The sequence below is a fragment of the Melopsittacus undulatus genome, chromosome 6 (genome assembly GCF_012275295.1).
Source record: "Melopsittacus undulatus isolate bMelUnd1 chromosome 6, bMelUnd1.mat.Z, whole genome shotgun sequence".
Lineage (NCBI taxonomy): Eukaryota > Metazoa > Chordata > Aves > Psittaciformes > Psittaculidae > Melopsittacus > Melopsittacus undulatus.
In genome coordinates this window covers 57,669,783-57,691,943 of record NC_047532.1, presented here as the reverse complement: position 1 = coordinate 57,691,943, position 22,161 = coordinate 57,669,783, and the positions used below count along the sequence as shown (strand labels likewise).

General features: G+C 43.7%; 1 protein-coding gene across 2 annotated transcripts in view; it reads right to left on the bottom strand.

Annotated features, from left to right (window-relative positions):
- VPS8 (VPS8 subunit of CORVET complex) overlaps nucleotides 1–22,161 on the bottom strand; it is a 77,285-nt gene that overhangs the window by 3,261 nt on the left and 51,863 nt on the right. For both annotated transcript variants that reach the window (XM_031043652.2, XM_005143064.2), the window contains 7 exons: nucleotides 21,821–21,863; nucleotides 20,960–21,063; nucleotides 19,491–19,569; nucleotides 17,939–18,021; nucleotides 12,046–12,126; nucleotides 10,498–10,667; nucleotides 9,674–9,842 (listed from right to left, as the gene is read on the bottom strand). In XM_031043652.2, coding sequence (XP_030899512.2) covers nucleotides 9,674–9,842; nucleotides 10,498–10,667; nucleotides 12,046–12,126; nucleotides 17,939–18,021; nucleotides 19,491–19,569; nucleotides 20,960–21,063; nucleotides 21,821–21,863 — 729 coding nt within the window. The remainder of the gene's footprint in view (nucleotides 1–9,673; nucleotides 9,843–10,497; nucleotides 10,668–12,045; nucleotides 12,127–17,938; nucleotides 18,022–19,490; nucleotides 19,570–20,959; nucleotides 21,064–21,820; nucleotides 21,864–22,161) is intronic.

Here is a 22,161-nt window from a genome sequence, read left to right as displayed (position 1 = left end):
AGGTCTGGTGGAAGAGGGAACAATGCTTTGCCAGAGATCCTCCATCACATGCACCCCTTCGTACTCAGCTCCAAGCAAAGCACAGCCAGGACAGAGCCTGGCCACCCACCTCTCCAGCATGTGAATGTCCCAGAGGTGGCTCAGAGCTGGTGAGCCCAGGAGTGCTTTGGGGGAAGAGGCACTGAACCTACAATGGCTTTTCTGAAACCAGAATCATTCCATTAACTCTCCTGAAGCCACGTGCATCTTGCCTTTGAGGCGTTTATCGGTCTGAGGGGAATGTCCTAAGTGCAATCATGGTGGAAGCACCTACTCAGACTCACTTCTTCCCCCTCCGAGATATTCTTTATACATGTAAATAGCTATTTGCTAATCACCAATCAAGCAATCAGTGTCCATATTCCCTGCACACATGGCATTGGCTTCAAACCAGAGAGCCTGTGACAGTGGGGGTCACGTATCTGCAGCTGGCAGGTTGTACAGGGACTTCCCAAGGGAAACGCAGGTCAGTCTCACTTGGAAAAGAACAACAAAAAGCAAGGGGGGAATAAAAGAGTTACTGGTATCACAGGCACTCAAGGACAAGGAAAATGCAATGTAATTGGCCTCCCCACTTCTGCTATCTCTTTACCACACATATGTAACTATCAATCAGACTGTCCTACAGGCTGATGAGCTGAAATATCGCAGGCAATTCTTTCTGTTGTCATGGAAACAAGTGCTGTCAGGCCTTTCCCTTTTTTAACTGTGTCACTAAAAACATGTTTTCATTCAAGAGCTACAGGGAGGCTCCTGGAGTCCAGCATCAGGAGTCAGGCATTAGTGGAATCTACTCAGCTCGCTCATCCCGCAAAACAGCTTCTGCCTCCAGTGCTGCTGCGGGGCCAGCCAGCTTCTCAGTGCCTACATCAGTACCGAATGGTTCAGCATCTCTGAGCCATTTCCAGGCAAACACTTCAGAAAGGGCTCAGGCTAGATGCAGATCCCAAGGGATGCAATTTATCCCCTTGAGGATCTGGGCCAGCAAGGAGAAGAAAGGTTCCTTTGTTTTTTACAGTTCTTACAGATCTCACCACTATAATGCTAATCTCCATTGCACATTTTGCTTGCACGCATTCCACCTCCCTCTGGTAGTCACCACACAGCCCTCCTAAGCCTACAATTATCTGTAATTTAACAGCTACAAAATCCATCATCAGCTAGTGCCTAAGCAAAGCAGATCATACAGCAGTTGTAAGCAGAGGCACCATTAATAGTCACACCAAGGGACTCATCCAAGCGCTGCCTCCTAGAGCCATACCTTCCACAAAAGATACTGCTACATCAATTAGAGCATCAGAGCACCACATTACCCTGGAGGCAGCTCCAGAACATGGTGTGGATGCAGCCATAAGTCCTGGGGAAGGTTTTGGGATTCCCAGGAGTAAAACCAATGCCCATCTCCCTCATTTACAGAGCCAAACCCATAGGCAACAGATACCAAGTCCACCTTCTGCCATTCCTCCCCTGTGGCTGGACACCTATTCCATCATGGCTCAAGTAGCCTTACAAAAAGGTGCCTCAGTTCAGATCTTTAATGAGCCAATTCACGTAAACCCAAGTAAATCTGCTTCTTTTTCACAGAACAAGGACTTGCTGTTTTCATGGTGCTCCCAAGAACTTGGAGCAGCCAACCAAAAAGCAAGCACGGCAGGAAGCTGCTCTGATCCAAAGTCACTAGAATGACACTGACATTACAGAATTGTTACTGGAGTTCGGCAAAACCTCAGGACACCCCTTGCAGGACAAAAGCTGCCTGCTGCAGACCTCTGCAGAGCTACTGCAGCATAAAGCACCACTGCTTCGGGACAGACGCTGACTGGAGGTAGGAAATCTTGCAAGTCCCTCTGGGCAGTGCCCTCTTTGGCACTGCCTTGCCAAAGCCTTCCCTCAGCACTGCAGCAGCAGCACTCTTACACAGGCCCCGTGCTATAGCTCTGTCCTCTGGTGTCTACAGCAGCAGAACAGGAAAGCAGATGTCTCTTATTTCTACTTGAACTTAGCTGAACTTCAGGAGCAAACCTCCTACTCAAGGCAAAGGAGAGGACAGGATTCTTTGTGCTTTAACAGACTCACAGATGCTGCAATATGAGATACTGCAGTGACCAAGGAGAGAGGAAGAACTGTCTGTATTAAATACCAAGAAGCACACTGGCATACCTCCATTCTCCCTCTGCTAGCTGGTCTGTTCAGCAGCTCACGCCTGCAGTGGGCACTGTTGGGATATTCCTTTGGACTCCCGTTGATGCCTTCAGCCAAAAGAGCAGTAACGCTGCTCAGGATTAATTAATCCAACACAAAACACACATCTCACTGGACAGACAGCATGGCCCAGCAGATGAGATTCTTATTTATAATGCAGCAGGTTTCAAGGGCAGCATGGCACATGGATTAACCATTACATAAAGATGAAGTGCAACAGACTGATCTCAGTTCAGTGCTGGAACCCAAGAGGACAGAGTGCCATGCATGAAGGCAAATAATTCATTTTCTAAACGTGAGATAAGAGGCTGTTGCACAGCATCCCACAAAGAGCCAACCACAGAAGACAAGAGGTGCAGCGTTCTCTCAATGGCATGAGTCTGGGGAGGGAAAGGGACAAAGCCCTACTTGGTGTACAAAGGATTAGTGACCCCTCCTGCCAGAAGCTTATTGATAACATGACCCCAAACCTTACAGAAAATCCAAGTGGACACCTCTTCTATCTGTTCCCTTCATAGCTCCTGACACCCATGCTGCAACCTGCTACTGCTGTTTAACAGGGAAGTTTATAACGTGCTTACAAACAACTCTGGCCTTGGGAGCTCAGCTGCAGCTGCCCAAGCTTGTCTATGCTCAACTCCCATACAAACCAATGCAGGATGCTGTTTTCATTGTGCCACATGAGGGTAAAGGAATAGGTAAGAAGGTGGGACATGGAAACTGCAGGTTTCCATTTTAGGTATTTACAAGAGGCAGATGCTCATCTGCCTCCTGCATTTCTGAAAGCTGCCCTCCGAAACAGCCAGTGACACCGTCAGGTACAGCAAACACCACTGAAACAGCCATAATTCCCTCTCATATCCCCCAGCTGGGTACTGCAAACTGAACCAAACCTTCAGCTTCTACTTATTTTGCTCCCCTCCTTCAGAGGAACATCAGAAGAAAGGAGTCATCTGCAGTCGCCTTAACCATTTGGCCTTTCAGTTATTGCTCAGCTTGGAATGAGCAGCAATCACCCCCTCCAGCAGCAGCAGCAAGCACAGCACCACAGGTAGAGGTCACTGGGCCTCTCCAGTCTGTGCTGGGTCTGGAAAAGCAGCCTCTCCTGGCGGATGGGAAGTCACACGTTTTCTTTCCCACCTGTGCTCCAAGGCAGGTCTGTGAAGACAGACTGAAAGTTTGCAATTGCACAGTGAGGACACGCAATGAGCTGTGCTGGTTCCTTGGAGAGCAGAGACATAACTCTCAAGCACTGTGCCAAGCTACATAGAACTGCTGGCAACAGGGACTGATGCAGTTAGTGGGAATATCAACAGGCTGCAGCAGCCCAGCATCTGCTACTATTTTATCGTATCACAGAATGGTTTGGGTTGGAAGGGACCTTAAAGCTCATCAAACCCATCCAGCCTGGCCTTGAACACTGCCAGGGATGGGGCAGCCACAGCTTCTCTGGGCTCCCTGTGCTAGTGCCTCAGCACTCTCACAGGGAAGAACTTCTGCCTAATGCCTAATGTAAATCTCCCCTCTGTCAGGTTAAAGCCATTCCCCCTTGTCCTGTCCCTACAGTTTCCTGTCCAAAGCCCCTCTAAAGGTTTCTTGTGGCCTCCTTTAGGCACTGGAAGCTGCTCTAAGCTCTCACCAGAGCCTTCTCTTCTCCAGGCTGAACCAGCCCAGCTCTCTCAGCCTGTCTCCAGGGCAGAGCTGCTCCAGCCCTTGCAGCCTCTCTGTGGCCTCCTCTGGACTCACTCCAACAGCTCCACGTCCCTCTTGTGTTGCTGCCCCCAGAGCTGGATGCAGGACTGTGGGGGGGGAAGGGAGGAGAGAAGGGATCTCATCAAAGCACAGCAGAGGGGAGAATCCCCTCCCTTGACCTGCTGGTCACACTCCTTTTGATGCAGATTTATATGAGTCTGTCCTACAGATCCTTATAGATATTAAATGTTTCAATAAAAGGGAGGAAATTTTCATCAAACATGATGAAAATGAGGTGCAAAGTAAAGCAAGGATTACCCACTGAAATTTTGCCATCTTCTCCCTTAACCAGGACACAGCACTTCTCCAGGTGATCCCAGGAGCACAGGGCAGCCAGTCTCACGGGGCTTCACTTTAGGGAGTATGAAAGTCGGCTCTCTCTGCATCATGTTAGCCTCTCATGAATCCTAGAGGGCAACACTTTGAATTGTAGGCAGTAAAAGGAGACTTCTGCCAGGCTGCAGATTGCTGTAGGAAGGCCGGGGTCTGATTTTCTAAACCAAAAACCAAACCACCACCAACAAAATCAGCCCCAAAATCCAAAGAAAACAAACCAACCAACCTCAAACACCCAAACCAACTGAACAAGAAACTTAACTAACCCACCCCCCAGTATGAAAAGTCCAAGAAAACAGTCAGTTTTATTTAAAAGCTGTTAAAGGAGAATTATGATTTTGAAATGAGTTTTTTAAATGTGTGGTTTATTTTCCATTTCAGCTGTGGTGCCAGTCCTCCACTAGTTGAGGCTCCTACACTCCGTTTTCTCTTACCAAATCACTTGTTTTTCCAATACATTACAAGAAATCTTATAGCACAGATGTTCTGCTGATGAGAAGCCAACAGTACAAAGTGTCTCTAGTTCCTCCCTCACATGGATTTCCTATGCATTGTTGAAGAAGGAGTCTGCCACCAAAGCCACCTCCAAAGCCAAAGGACTGAGCATTTTCTCAGTTAATATGGATATGGGAATATTCTCTATGGAGGAGAATGCATAATCTTGTAACTGTTTAAAATGCTAATTATTGGCTTGGTGCCATGGTGGGGGGGAAGGTGGGAGGGGGGAAGGAATCTCACCTGGGTATTTTAAAAGTTATACAGTCCTTGGAAAATCTTGCTGTTGCTGGGATTCAAGCTATAACTGATGGTCACCACTGCACTGAAAACAGTGAAACTGGCTCTATCTCTGATTGGGAGAGATCATGTAGTATTTGACTAGCTCTAAAGTAAGTACTCACAAAAAAATTAGTCCTAAACCTTCATTCTTACCCAATATGAAGTGCACAGACATGCTGCAGAGGGACATTTGACATCCCAGGTACATGAGGCACCACGGTACCAACTCCTCACAGGTGGAAGTGAGTCACGAAGCTCTGGGTTGGATGGAAAGCTGTGTCCCAGATTGGGGCACTGGTGGCAGGCGCAGAAGAGAGCTCAAAGGTGGAGTCTGACAAAGTGGATTAACTATGGATCACATTCATTGTCCATCCTGGTGTGACTTGACAGGACTAAACTCCCAAATAAAGTGTATTTTTCATCTGGAAAGTCCTAACAACAGTGCCCTTAGAACTCAGGCACAATCTCAAACTAATAACCAGAGCATGTCAGCTTAGGGTCTCACGGTATGTGCTGCAGAGCTCATGCCCAAGAGCCAAAACTGTGTGCCTCTCTGTGATGCCTAGTATACAGGCTAGCAGAATAAATGGAAACACAAACTAGCTCACTGAAATGAGGCAAATTAGTTTTGGAGATCAGTGACTAAGATACCAGGATTATTTCACTTAGGTATTTAGGCAGAAGCCCAGCTTCTGTGCTTTCACCTAACAGGCCCCAGTTAACTTCAAACACTGTAACATAAAACCTGCACGTTTTAAATCGTATTTGAAAACCACAAACACACACACTTTCATTTCTTTTAACATTCATTTATGGTATGGTATCAAGTAGGAAGGACAGGAAAGATAACAGATGATCAGTTTAGACCCAGAAAATTTCCCTTGTGAAGGCAGCAACAGTTAGGGGATAACAGAAAAAGGACAAACTTTTGGTAGCAAAACCAGGAAAAGCCCCTTTGCCCTAGTGATAGAACAAAGGGGAATGGCTTTATGCTGAGAAAGGGTAGATTTAGATAAGATATAAGGAAGAAGTTCTTCCCTATGAGGATGGTGAGGCCCTGGCACAGGCTACCCAGAGAAGCTGCAGCTGCCCCATCCCTGGCAGTGTTCAAGGCCAGGCAGGACAGGGCTTGGAGCAATCTACTTTAGTGGAAGGTGTCCCTGCCTGTGGCAGGGGTTGGAACTGGATGAGCTTTAAGGTACCTTCCAACCCAAATCAGTCTGTGAGTCTATTCTGCTTCACAGAGGCAGAATGTCTCAAGCACTCATCACAGCAATGCTCCATTTAAATAAGTGCTATCACCAGATTCAGTAACAGTTCAGTGCTGCCTCGTGCCATCTCTCCACCTCCTCCAGTTTCAAGGCAATTGCTACAGAAGTCATGCATGCAAAGCAGGGACAGAGAAAACACTGTCTGTTGGGCTGTCGTTTCACATATAAATCTCAACAGCATTGCAAAATTCCAACTGACAGTCTTTGTTTCAGCAGAGCAGAACTGGTACGATGAAATGCACTCCAGATGCTCACTGGCATTTCTCAGTATGAATCTATTCTTAATTCAAGGCTTACTAAGAAAATAAATGCCTAAACAGAAGATTTTACTAGTAGCGGGGAAGGAGAGTGTGTGTGTGTGAAAAAAACAACCCACATTAGATTTTGCCAACAGACAGACTAAGCTTCCAGGGTCTTCAAAGTGCTTGCAAAGGAATACCTTCCCCACATGTCTATGCACAAAATGTCTCAGAAGCTTTTGAGCTGGCTCTCCGCGGTCGAGGGAAGACAGGGCTGGAAGCACTACTTTGTTAGTGTGACTTCCCTCTGGGATTTCCTGTTCCTTGTTTGCAGGAACACCAGCTGTGGAAGCAAGGACAGCTTGACCAACAGAGATCTCTTGGTCTGCCTAGTGCCAGCAGAGTTCAGAGGCAATGCAGAGAAGCCCTTCACCAGAGAACTGCAGCACCAAAAGGCTGAACAGATGCTGTGACAAACAGGAATGAACCCCTTCTGCACCTAGGGTGGCAACAGCGACCATGGCTATCTTGGACACAGGCTGAAGACCATTGGGAACACACGAATGGGGAGGGGAAGGAGCCCCTTCCTTCAGTCCCTTTGCTTGCCTGCATCTTCTTTCTCCAGTATCTTGCAGCATCCATTAGGTTACTATAGAAAACGCACCTTTCAAACAGGCCTTAATTCTGCACAGAGCAGTGTCATTTCAAAATATGGGGGCTTAGCTGTTTTTCATGCTTTATTCTCTGCTTATATTTGAGGCTGAGTAAGACCAAACCCTGCCATACCAGCAGACATCAGCCTTGCCCCAGCACCCAGTTCTGTGCTCCAGAGGATCCTCCTCACCCTTCTGCTTTCATCTCCAGTGCAGCCAGGCAACACTGTGTCCATCTCCTCCACTTGGCATTCCCAGCACTTCTTCCCCAGAAGGCCTGTTTTGTAACGCAGATCACTGCCTGGCCAGCTGAATGGTTACCCACAGGGTTAAGGAACACCACTGAGCAGCAATTGTTGAGCAAACAAACTTCCCAGAGAAGCTAGACATTTTACACTCAATTGCCAAGTCTAAATATATTGAGCTTTTTAAAGATCTGACTGCAGAACAGTTTAATCACATGCAAGTACAACAGTTAAATATTATAATGTATGAGGAATATCACAAACTTAGAGAGGATCTGGGACATCAGGAGGAGGAGGTGGGGGGCTTGAAGCAGTGCTCAGGCTCCACTGAGACAGAGCCAAGCTCTGCTGGGCCGGCTGCGTGCAGCAGGAAGTGATGGGCTTCTGCCAAGAGCACATGACAGACAGCAGGGAAGCATCCAGCACTCTCAGATGGTCTGGCATGGACATTTTCTAGGCAGTGCTAGGTGATCTGTGCTGTAACCTGCTTTCTTCCCCATCCAGTCTCTCCATGCCTCCCTTTATGCCACAGTCCCAACCAGCCCCTCACTTTTACAGACAGAGCAGTTAAATAAACTGGTAATATCCCTGTTCCAGTGATTCTGGTGTCATCTGGAGCATTTTCCACTTTATTGTGCTCTGGGGTATGTCCAGACTGGTATTAAAGGGGAGACACAGGAGTTCCCTGACTGACCAGCCCATAAGAAACCCAGTGAAAACCATAAGAAACCCAGTGATAACCAAGTTATAAGGCACTGGTACAAAATGTCAGGCACTTTTACGATGAATGTAGTTTTAGTACTTAATTCTGCCTTTAGCTTCTGAAGTAAAACCTGGTCTGTCACACCCATTTGCACACATTCCTTTGTAGATCTCTAGAGGGTAAAATATGGGGCTTCTGAATGTGGCAAGCTTTAGAGCCAGCATCGACATTTCACTGTAACAGGATGGTACATAAAGTGACGAGCATTTCTAAGCAGGCTGTTGGGACAACAGTTGGTTTTATAATCTCCTGGGAAAGCTTTTCTTTCTGCCACCATATGAGAAACTAACACAATTTGTCTGCAAGGATTGCATTGTGCTCCATACATTCCTCAGAGATTACTTTCCCCCCAAGTCTCCCTGCAAGCAGGAAGTTTCTGGTTTTGTTAATACAGAAGCTGATGGAAGCTGACTAATGCTGTTAGCCATCTTTTGATCGGAACTGATCTGGCAGAAATTGAAATAATCTGCTCAAAGAAAACTAAAGTACTACTATAAAAACATACTCCAAGATTGAATTACTCTGGTTTCAGAAGTGGAAAAAAAGTGCTTTGCATGCATCTGTGCAGTGACAAATGCATAAAGTACCTTGAGGCATTTAGGAACAAACCCTCATAACTGACTGCCTTTGCAGGAATGCTGGGCAAAGGGGCTCAGCTCCCCATGGTGCAATACCCCTAAAACATCTCAACAAGCTGCCTGCCATGTTTGCTTACAATCCACAGATCCATGACAAGGAAAGACAAAAGCAGAGATATTGAGACTGGACTTCCTTTTGCATGAGGGATGGTGCAAAAATTCTTGCACACAAATACTGACAATAAACACAAACTTATTACCTCCTCCCTCACCCAAATCCAGCTGCATCTGTCTTGTTTACACACAAGCTTCTTAAAACATTGTGCAAGCACTTAATGAGTGAAATTAATTCCATATCTTTTATCCAGAGACAGGGTATCTGTCAGGAAGATAGAATGGAGACTCCATGATCCAGCCACAAGCAACGTGACAGGTTTTAATACAAGTTTTATATAAAAGACACCTAAAAACAGTCTGAAAGGAACTCTCCCCAGTGGCACACCCCAGGCTCTCACAAACAAGAAGCAGCAGTGGATGCATCTAGCGGGCAATCAGCTGCAAGCATCCAACTTCCCTTCAGGATGGTTAGTAGTTCCCAGACCCTCTGGATGAACACAGCTCAATTACTTTCACAGCTCTGTGTCCCCACACCAAAACAAAATGACATTCATAAATGTGACTAGTTAGCTGCTGATACTGTTTGACAGTTACTGATCATGGGTTTGTCTGGAAGCAAAGACAGACACGACAATGAAGTGACAAAGCCTCTAAGCACTGCTCAATGTTTACTTGAAGAGGAACTGCCTCGCAAACCTTACCTGTGCTAAGGGTGCTCCACTTCCTTTTTTTAGCTCTGAGAAGTTCTCGCTCAGTTTTCCTCCCTTGTTACTTGAGTTGCACTTGTAGCACATCCACCTCATCAGGCCTTTAGTTACTGTCCCACACTCTTTACTCAGCAGACACAGCGAATGGTACAAGTGGCCACAGCTGTAAAAGAGAAGAGCTCTGCTAGGCCCTTGAAAGCAGGGTGACACAACCTGACAGCTCTACATTGTGGAAGAGAAATCATACTCGATGGAAAACAAGGCTGCTTATCTGTAAATACAGCTCAGCAGTATATACACTCCCTTCATACCTCCACATCCTCCTGCAGTATTTCTAGACTTGCAAAGGTAGACATCTGTTTGCTGATACAGCTACAGATCATAACACCAAGGTAATAGTGATCTTATTTAACAGCCACCTGGCCACAGACAGCAATATCAGAGATTCCAACTGAGTACAGAGTCAGACCTGCAGTAGATCCAAGATGTACAAATGCAGGCAAGTGAACCCCAGGTGCTGCAATTGCACATGCTGTATTGCTGGGAGAGATGACTGATAAACTGACAGCTTACTGAACAGCTCTCACTGAATTGTAAGGCAATTCTTTCCAGCAGAGACAGAGCTAGCTGCATGCAAAGAAGGCTGGCTCTGATAAGTTTGATTAGTCAGCCCATTTACAGTGCAAGGGAGCAGGGAGGGACACATGCTCACAGGAATACACAGGATTACTTGTTCAAGTCAAAAGACCAGTAGTTGTTTTTGTCTTTTAAGGCTACTAACATGATCACAGCTGTGACCCTATCCCCCTTAACTTTACCTGAAAACAATGATTTCATCAGCAGTTTCTTGCCTTCTTTTGTACTGCTGTAGACAAATGCAGCAGTAATCCTGCTTTGGGGTAAGCCCTCTAGTGACAGAAGCTCTTAGATTACACAGGGACCAGTGGAGATCATGGTTGAGAAGATTCGTAGTTGTCTCTAGAAGTGTCTGTGTGGAAGATAATATACAGAGTAACTAGGTCATTTTGTCATCTCCAGACTGCAGAAACTTTATACTTATTGATTCTTCACAACAAGCAGCTTAGCAGATCACTAACAGCAAAACAGCAAAACCAACCCAACAAAATTGCTTCTCTTTATGTATTCCAGCCATTGTCCTCAAAATTGTCCTTCTACCACATGTTCATGCAGACAATACTCTTTCAGTCCTAAACAGGTCTTCTACTGATTTTTGTCAAAGACCATTAAGAGACACATGGTAAGCTCATTTTGTCACCTTCTGTAGCAGACCCTCCCTTTTTTTTCCCACCTAAGTGGTAAGCCACTGCTTACATCCCCCATTTTAGGGGAAATGTGCTGATAAAAATCAAAGCCCAAATGCACTGCCACAATAAAATATGAAAACCACACAAAACTTCTCATCTGCTAGATCTTCCCAACTGAGATTTCCATTCCTGAAGGTCAAAAGCAAAATATCCTTGGTTTTTAGCAGTCAGTGTTTTTTCAGCAACAACAGGTATCAGGCATTGGTGCTCTGGTCTGTGATCTATCAGTGCTCTGTTGCAGCAACTCAGAAAATGCTGCAGAGGTTGTACCAGTGGTACACGCAGCCTGTACCAGACAACTGCTAGACAACGACAGAAGACCTGTCATGCTGCTCAGAGCAGTCCTTTACCAAGAACCAAACCAGAGATAACAGCTTTTTATGTTCAGTCCTTTGCAGTAAAGCTATTTCCCATTTTATTGTTTAATTGCATGCTGCTGCATGGAGGCCTGAGCCATAGCTTGGATGGTAGTGCCATATGGTAGGCAGGATGAGGGAGGATGAGTTTGGAGGAAGACTATACATTCTGTTTTGGGGAAAGAGAGTTTTAAAAACTGTTGAAGTTTGGACACTGCCTGGGATTTGAGACTGGGCAAAGGAAGGCAGGAGTAAGACAAAAGTGAAATCTCATCAGGTGACAAAGGAAGTGCAGCATTGCCATTGGGAAGTGGCAAAGCAGCTTAATTTAAAAAGCTTTTATTTAAAACCACGTAAAAAGACAAAATGTACTGGGCTTGTGCTTCTAAATCCCTAACTGCAGGATGAGCTGGAGAAAAAGCAGATGTTTATCCTTTCAGTACTTTAAACAGAAAACTGAACTACCGGGGTGTTCATAATGTACTTGTCAGCCCCTTCACTTGCAATCTGTTTGTGAGCAATACAAACTTATTCCCCTTCCCCCAGTCACACAAACATGCCACTTTCACATTCATTTGCTTTCCTTTGGAGAGAGAAATGGTAAATCTATCAGAGTAGAAGGCTAGACAGCTAAAAGTAATCCCAGTACACAGCAGTGGACAGAGCAAAAATGCATGCAGCTTACTTGTTCATAGTTAAAAGTGTCCAGCATTCCCAGGACAAGTCCCTGAATTTCTCCAAGTTTCCCTTTTCCATAAACTGGATCCTGCACAAAAAAATGAAAAGCAGCAGGTGAATTACAGGGTATGACCATTTTGATTTCCCCCCCCCCTCCAGGTTGGCATTGCAAACAGGCACATGGGCAAAGCACTGGAAGAGGGAAGAGACTTCTGCAATGTCCTCCCCTCCTGCCAGGCCCCATTGCACAACAAGAGAGCAGGCATCTGCTCTTGGGTGTACTGGACCATGCCAGAAAATACCTCTGCCCAGCAACCAGCACAGTGAGAGTTTTCCAACACCTCCTAGTGTCCACCAGCACTAGCAGCCACCAGCACTAGGGTCTCCTGAGCAGAACTGACCCTGAAGATCTCTCCATACAGTTGCAGAGGTGCCAGTCCCTGCCAATGTGCAATGTGGTACCATTTCCAGTATGCACGTACCAGAAACAGCTTCCTCCTATTTGTCTTTACAGCAACAGCATGATTGGACTAGAAAACAGAACAGTTTCACTGAGGAAGATGCCCTGCAAGCTGTTGGCTAACAAGCTGGAATCCAGCCCATCTTTGTGTCCTTAACATAAACAGCATGGAAAAGGTGTCAGGTTAGTAGCAGGATCTGCCACTGAGTATTGCAGTGGCATTGATCCACATTGTGTAGCCCAACTTCACTCTGCCCCTGTGGCCTCAACAGTCAGATGCGCAGAAAAGCAAAGATTGGTCCTCCCCACCCCAAACTGGCACCAGCGAGGAACACACATGCCTATAATCAGAACAAGCCTTTTCAGGAACACCTCAAAAGAGGATCACGGGAATTCATCTTTGTGTAACACATAAATCCCTGAGGCTGACAGACAGTCATTGAATTAGACTGGAAAAAAAGTACTTTGCCCTGCTGGGAAGCAGTGAAGGATAGTGGGGGAAGCCTTCTTTCAAGAAGCTGACTGATGAAATGGGCAAGACATTGGTAAAAATAGACTGGCAAGATGTGAAACTAACGAGAGAGTAAAAAAGTGATGGAGACACAATGGAAACAGAAACAGAAGAAGTTAGATGAACAAGCTCTAGATGAAATTAATGTGAGTGTAGGAGCAAGGCTATTCCATGCTAGGCCTGAGAACAAGGGAGAGGAAGGAGAATCAAGAATGCAAAAGCAAGTTGACAAATATGACTAAAGCAGCATGGAAGTTACACTTCAAGATACCCAGAGAGATCACCAAATCAGCAATAGAAAGTAAGTAAGGCGATTTTTGAACAACAGTCTTCAGAAGAAATGTGACAGGCAGAAACACCAACGTTCAAGCCTAAATAAAAACAGCACTGAGTAATAGCATTTGAGTCAAAATCAGCTCTAGCTTTGGAATATATAAAAGAGCTCAATATACTGCAGAGGCTACTGTTTAACTAGGTGAACAGTACAGACACAAATACCATCAAGTTTTCTTTCTGAATGCATAATTTAAAAGCAACAGCATAGAAAGTACACTACACTGAGTCACCATATGAATTATGGAGGGCAACAGGGAACTCAGGACATCCAGCACAGCATGTACGTGCTCCACAACATAGAGCAAGTTATTTTTGCATCCACCAGGTACTTTTCTAAAGCTCTCAAGTATATGGCCAAGGAAACTCAAGCAGGTAACTCACAAAATGTACAGGTGCAGCCATTTACATACAGATACTCAAACTTAGGCCGCAAGTGGACACATCCAAAGCAACTTGTTTCGTGCCTGGATAAAGGAGGAAGAGAAGATGTGAAGAAGAGAGGAGAGCTGCCTACCACTTTGCAGAGGAGGAACCTTGAGTCCGAGTAACAACTTTCAGTTCCTCATTTTCCTCAAGTCACACTAGATGATCACTTAAAAAATGGCATGTAGGAAAAGAATGGACTTTTCTCTAAAGAGGAGGCATGTAGCCTAGCAAAGTCTTATACCAGGTGAAAGTGGTGCAGTTCACGCAGTTTTAATGATTTCTTCCAATTTGCAGGTTTCAGCCCCCACAAAATTTACCCTCACAAGAACCCTGTTGGATCAATTACTTTCATGGAGGAATATATTTCATTAATTTCACCTTATAAAATCTGTCGCCCTTTGGAACTTATGCATGCTCCAAATACACTGTACGAGATGGCACATTAGTAACAGTCAGTTGCACCAAGCCATGAACAGATCACAGCTACTGCTTCCAAGCTGGTATTTCCCTGGGAACATGGCAATGCTCAGCATGCTAAACCAAAGCCAAACTTACTGCCCAGGAAAAGTCCACTGATAGGAACAGCTGGCAGGTATCCAGATGCAAGCCAGAGGTGCTCATTCACTTTCAGCCAGTTCTGTCTCCTTTATCCCAATTTTCTCCCAGGTCCAGGAAACAGCATTTTCTTTGCAAAAGCTCTTAAAGAACTGTGCTAATAAATGCGCTATGAACTCAGAAAACACATTCACTTGCAGCTTGTCCCATCTGGAAGGGGACAGAGCAACTATTGTATCCAAAACTAATCCCAGTATTGACCTACAGGACTGGAAAGAAAAAAAAAATAGAGGCAGAGCCCTAAGCAGAGATGGGAAAAAAGTCAAGCAAAAGCTTTCTGAATCTTACTGCTTCCAGTCTGAAACAGTTTTTAGAGATTCCTTTCTTCCTTCCCCACTTTGGGATTCCTACAGGTGGAGTTTAAGTTTCTGGCTTCTCCAGTTCTCCGTTTTGTAGGAGGCATCAGCTGCATCTACTTAGAAAGCATTCACGAAGGATTACAGCTTTGTAAGGGAATTAACACTCAACCTTTCAGCCCTCCTCAGACAGCATTCACATCCTTAATGCCATGGAATTTTTCTTAATGCTCAAGAGGATTCCTTTAGGATCTCCCCTAATAAGGTTATTTCAGATTTCTTATTTACAACTTTACAACTTTATTAAGGATGAGCAACAACATAACTATATTAATTATTATTTCATATGACTTCAAATTCTATCAAACTGAATCAATACACTGTAACAGGCAGATGAGAGGAGCCTGCCTATTTTCTGTGAGAGCTGAGGAGTCTGCTCATAGCCCTGTGCAAGGTACCCTTCCGCAAAGTATTATGGTTGCAAAGTTAACATTTGCATAAGGTATAATCTGTAAGGAATTAAGCACAGAAGAGGAAGAAAAACAGCCCGCTAAAACTGGAATACTCTTAATTCCTTTTCAGAAAAGGCAAGATAATCTACCTCAGTTCATTGATGTCATCCACCTTAGAAAAAATCCCCCAGTTAATTCCTGGGCAGCTGTTCTACCTTCCAGGCCTGCAGCTCCAGTGCATCTATGCTCTACCACCAAGACTCGACCTCTCGGAACAGCTTCTGAGGTCATTTTCAGAAAAGCACTGCTTATAATTCCAAGTTTCACAGGAGTACTTTGAGGGCTTGGGCAAGGCTGCATGTCTCTAGGGCCCAGAAGAGCAGGTTTAAGAATTTTACTTAAGGCCACAGTTAAAGCGGCACATCAATAACATTTTGAACAAGGCCCTCTGTACTGCTCAGAGCCAAGACAGAGCAGTTTGGCACCAGAGCTCAGAATTTTACTCTTTTTCAGTGAGCAACTACATAGCTCTGCAAAAGGAATACCACACAAATAGAGATCTTTCTAGCTGAGAATGCTGTGGATGCAGGGTGTTCTGGAAAAACACCATGTATGCATGCCATGTTGTGATTCTTCCCAGCAGGGCAATTAAATGCCATTCCCAGATAATCCAAGGAAGAAGACGACAGGGCACACTACACTTAAGAGGCAAAAATCCAGTGCTCCCAGATGTCTAACATGGGGGGAGTTTCCCTCCTGATCCCAAGCATGGCAAAGGTTCAGAACCCCTGAACATTCGAGCTAGGCACTCAAAAGATACGGCCTCACAGTAAGATGTAGTCATCACCACTTCCGACATCATCTTCCCAACTGAATTCAAAGCAACATTCTTCTAAGGGCCAAGCTGTGCATCAAAATAAAACCCAAAGAAAGCCTCCTACAGGCATCCAGTGCAAGCCCTGAAGCAATAGTTGAATAAAACACAGCTACAAACACACAATCTAACATGACCTAAGAGCAATGAATTCCCAGAAATACAGACATAAAGGTTGATGTAAAGAAAAATCACACCTATGCCACGAGATGTTTAGACTGGATATTAGGAAAAATTTCTTCAAAGAGAGGGTAATCAGGTATTGGAACAGGCTGCCCAGGGCAGGGGTAGAGTCACCTTCCCTGGAAGGGTTCAAAAACTGTGTAGATGAAGCCCTTAGTGACATGGTTCAGTGGTGCTCCTGGCAGTCCTGGGGTTGTAATGGTTGGACTTGATGATCTTAAAGGTCTTTTCTAATCTAGTTGATTTTATGATTCTATGAAATGTGTGGTTTAAGCACAAGAATGAAGGGTTAAATGAATGGTGTGTCTTGGTAACAAAGGACACTGTTCCCAGTTGCAAAGCTGAGGACAGTGTCAAGCACTGAAGGCAGCAGACTGATAAGAGCCCAGCACAGACAAGATCTCAGTGGAATACCCCATGCCCTAATATGAAGAGGATGACAAGTTTGTAGAATATCATACACCATTTTTCAGTTAGCCCAACAGGCGAACAGATTACAGCCATGTGTTTCAAACCTAGGTTGCAAACAAGGGAAAACAAAATGTGCAGTTATCTGGTCTATGATTTATGGAAGCCTAAGTGAGAATAAGAGGCAAAAATCCACTTTATAACAGCCAGTAATACCTCTCAGATGTGTTATCTTCACAGTGGTCTCTGTTTTGCCCCTCACCCCATTCTGGTAATTCTCAACATAACCCAGGAAAGCCTTTCTGTCAACCTCCCCACTTATTCATTCACAGCTTCTGTATAATATCCTGCCTACATTAGACATCAAACAAAGCCCAATAGGAAACTGCATCTAACACCCCGGTTCAAACTAGATGAAATAAGTTATTCAAGAGCCATTAAGTTTGCTCGACACTTTCTACCTTTGAAAAAAAACACATTTCATTTGATCATGCTTTCTATTCATTCCTTTAGAACATGTTTCACTGTCTCTAACTGTGATTTTTTCCAAAATCCAAAGTTGTGCATAATATTAAGATCAAACTAATAGGTTGTTAGAGGTGTGTGTTCACCTTGTGAAGCCTGTAAGACTTTTTCTACATTTTTTTCTTCTCATCTGTAATAAAACCCTGTAGTCATTCAACACTTTCTCAACCTTTCAATCATTCTATTCTGCAATGCAGACAACTTTTCTAATTTGTTTCCTGCATTTCTCAAGGTTTGCTGTTAAATCCCATCTCATCTTTTGTCTATTTTGCAAATTAACAAATCAAATCTGCTTGTGATCACTCAACCCAAGATTCCATTTTGAAATCAGCTCTTCTATAAAATGTTTGCTGCTGACAAACATCTCTAAAATAATGTATTGCACTGTCAATCAAAATGGCGTGGTTATGATTTCTTTCTCCAAAGCCTATAAACTTTGCCTCAAAACTCTCCATCCCAGAGCCTTAGCTAAATAACTTGCAACAAATTTTGTTCCAAATTCTGAGAAATTCATAGTAGCTTTGTCCCTAAAACTGCCGAGTTTCAGTTTAAAGTAATTGCAACATATGAGATAATATTTTATTTGGTTTGCAGATTACCTCAGTTAACTGCTCACAGGTTTGTGTGCTCCCTCAAGTCTCCTTAAAGCATCAATCTCCCAGGTCTTTCTATCAGCTTTTCCAACTTATATCTCACCAACTTTCACTGAAATACTCTGAAGTAGACAAGTAGCTAATCTGATCTTTAGTGACCTGGATTTTGCTCTTCCCAAGAACTGAGTGGCACATCTTGGTAAAACTCTTCACAAACTCACCTGTAGAATCCTCTGCAGAATTGAAGGAAGAGCGATAAATGCAGCCATGTTGTTCAGCACTTGCATTGTCAAACTCTTCAAAGCTGAAATACCACACATAAAAGCCACCAGCAGTTCATTAGGATTCAAGGAGTAAAGACAGATCTATCTTACAGATTAAGAGAGTTTCATTTCAGTTCATGTTTTCTCATTTGAAAACAACTTTCATCTTTTTATTTCTGCATGTTTTGCACTAAGCACACACAGCTTTCTGTATCAGAAAGTGTAATTACAAGGTTTCAATATCACAGTGACTCTCCATTCCCGTCCCACACCCCACCTACAGTAAACATTTTGAGACTGACTTTGCAGCACTGCCATCCACTTTTCCTACTGCTAACAAACCCCAATTTGGATTCCTTGGCCATGTTATAGCCCCACAGACTCTAAAACTTCCTAGAATTGATCTTTGCGTGAAACTTGTTCTTAGAATCCCAAAATACCCCAAAGTAAGAGCCAATACTCAGATATGCATGGACCCAGCAATTCAGCTTCTTTGTGGGGATAATTAGCTAATTAGAGCAGCTTGAGAAGTATACACATTAGGAATAGAAACAAAATAATTATGCAGGATCCAAGTGTATTATCCCCTCATCATTTCTCAGTCACTTCAGATGATTACTTTTCTGCAGGCATTAGCTCCCCAAAATGGATAATCTAGGGGACATTCTGAACTTAGTGGAAAAGATGAGATGAGGGAAAAGAAGTGCTTTTTGGGGGGATTACTGATCTCTGCAAGACTATCCCCAGGGGTCCAGATATAACTAACCATCACTGCAAGGTAATAATGATGCAAGGAAGACAGATAGCAAGATAACCACAACACTTCCTTGTAATATGCTGTGATCCTTAATCACAAACAACTACAGTCACTAGGAAGCATAATGCTGGAACGGACCAAAAGACATTATTCTGGGTCAAGACCACACTATCTAAGCTTGTTTTTAACTAGTCTAAAGCCTTCTACAAAAGAAGGCTTTTCAAGGTGTGCTGCTGACACCCACAACAGATTTAGGGCACTAGAACTGGAGCAGAGAGTTTAGCCAGTGTATTCCAGTTTCACTGATTTTATATACAATAGACAAGTACAGGGACAGGCATACAAAAAGGCTAGGCATGGAAGATGACAGTTTATTAAGTTAGAAGCTCATAAAGTGTAGACTGTAACCTACTTAAAACCTAGAAAGCCTTTGTATGTGCTGTGCACCTTGGCTTTTTCAAAGAGACCATCTTGAGTGGAAGCAACTTACTTAGAGAAGTTTATGGTAGGGTCCCTTCTTCACTCAAAAACCCAAAACAAACCAAATAAGAAGTACCTGACAGCCAGCTGCAGCCTAACAAACACCCAGCCTGAGCTCAGCCCTACAGCCACTGCAGTTGGGATATACTGCAAAACCAGAAAGTTAAAGAACTGAGTAACAAATCTGCTTTTCTTCTATTCCGTCAGTAGAGGATGACAGACAGCACACAGATTTTCATTAATATTTGGGGTCACAAAAGCCAAAGTACTTACATTCGGAATAACGACACTGTGAAGAACCAGACAATTTCTGTGGGGACATCATAGCCTCTAGCAGGGGAAACCAGAGGGCCTGAAATAATTGAGTGCAAGGAAAAAAACATTAAGAACACAGCAGTACTAAAAATGAACTGTGAGCAATGTCCAATCTATTTCCAAAGACTCAGTTACACATTCTGAAGAACACAACTACATTGCCCATGATTGAAATGGAAAAGAACTGAAGCATGTTAACATAACCTCAGAGCAAGGCACTTTGGTATCTGCATTCAGTCTAGACTGCTCATCTTAGACCAAGATAGTGTTTGATGGGGGCCTAAGCACAGAAGCCCTTTGACTCCTGTTGCTCCCTCTTCTCCATTCTCATCTGTTTCTTACTGGAACTGTGACAACAATCTTTTACTTCATTCAGTTCCCACCTACTTCTCCATATGAGATGCAAACTCTCTGCTGTAGACACTGCTTACAGATGAGGAAGCACAGTAAAGGGATCCCAGCTGGAAAGGGGTATCTAAATTCTGCAGGCAGTATACAGGAGTTGTAAAAACTCACATAACCTTGTACTGGAGAAGCTGGTCCTTCATATGGTGGCCAGAGTCAAATCTTATTAACAAGTCAATTCCAGCAGGTGAAATAGGATCCAGAGTGAGAGCAAATTCTAACTCAAATCTACCCAATTCGGCAGGTGAGCTATAAGGATGCTGGGTGTGCACACAGACACCTCTTTGGTAAAACACAGCAGCTATCTGTTTCACAATAAAATACTTTAAAAGAAACTGAGTGGGTCACCTCATAAACAGGACAGAATCCTTGATTTGCAAACATGCCACCTCTTCAGACCCAGTAACAATATTCTCAGTTTTGAGTTCAGCTGCGTAAGTTATGCATAATCTTAGGAGTCACTGCCTTCTGTCACTAACGTTGGCAAAATGGAAATGCAACCACAGTACAAGGAAACAGGCAAACCTAGTTCTCTCTGCAGGAGCTCAAGCAAGCTCTACTGTCTCCACCCCTCAAAGAGCAGGCTGACATTACGTTCAGTATTTTTGAACATATTTGAAAGAGCAATACTCCGCAGTCATGGTGACAGCAGGATCAGCCTTGTGCCACCATAAAGTTGACTCAAAGCTTATTATGCCTTCCTTAGTGTCTGATTGCCATTCAAGCCAGAATTTCGACTAGAGCTAAAAAGGGGAAAGGATGTTGTCTCATCTGTGTGTCATCAGTGTTCACTGCTGACATGCACTTTATTTTGTGCTTCACTCTTACAAATGAGCATTTCTCTCTTGTGGGTCTAAAATCTCCAGCACTGCAAGAACACCACAAGGCAGAGGAAAACAATGACTGCTTGAGATACACCAGTATCCCATAGATAGGGAAAGAAATAAGTATGTGAAGAAAAAGGTTCAGGAGATGCAGAGGACTTTATTGATTTTAGTGATGCATTTTTTTTATTACCTTACCTCTCGCTGTTGCTGGTCTAAATTGTGTGAATTTCTCTGGCAAAGGGCAATTGTTTTCATTAAGGTATCTTCAATGTTTTCTAGCAAGGTGAGTTCAGCTGAGCCTAAGGTGTTGGGGGAAAAAGAAATTGCAATTATAAATGCTGTTAAATATGTTAATTCCCAATCACTCTGCAAAATAAAATCATGCTGTTTATCTAAAGTCTGTTCACTACACTGATCAACTAAATTATAAAGACAGGTCCTGACTTTTAGCACTTTCCTGAGTAACACAATAAATTTGCATATAAAACATTTCATGTAATCAAACAAGGAAGATCTTAGCTGTGGTTTAGGATACCAACAACATATATGGAAACTACATTTAAGTGTCCATGAGTCCGTGGGCTAGTGAACAGCACATCTGTGCATATGCTTACTATCAACAGAACATTGTTACTTCTCTGAGAAGATTGTTTCAAGAAAAGCTACTTCCAGATGTCTCTCATCACTGTTCATATATAATGCCTGCTAGAACTCACTAATGAGTTTGAATGGATTCCAACCTAGGAAATATGTTTGGTAAGCCAGTAAGAGTACCAGTCACAATCAAAAAAGCTAAGAAGGCAGCTGACCACACACACACAAAAAACCCCATCCATCACAGCTTGTTCTAGATCTCCAGCAAGATCAGAGCAAGCATAAAAAGTGGCATCAGAATAACTACCACAGCCATGTGTATATAAATTTAAACAAATGTGACTGCAATAAGTAGACACCTGAGCCAGGATCTCATTACGCCAGGTGTCAGACATATGCATGTTACATTTTTGTATTTATCTCTTTCTAAGAGAAAATGGAATTTAACTTGATAACTCTTACTTTCATCATCTTGTGTAAGCACCAGCAACTTGCTCTGCAATCGCTGAAACAAAAGAGAGAACTCGGAACAGTAAACTTGCAGAATCTTGACAGAAAGCATATTTACAAGATATGGTTACAAAGGCTCACCTTCACTTTCTTCCTCAGTATAACTAAACATAGCATAAATGTCTTTACAAATATGGAAAGGAAAACAGGAGCTGAAAGATGACTTTTTGATTACCAAATTTCAGCATATGTTATGTCCTAGATGTTTGAAGATATGCCAGAAAACGATACTGTTCTGCTGAGTCTGCAGACAACTCCACATATTGTTATTTGACAAAAGGCAAATGCTTCCA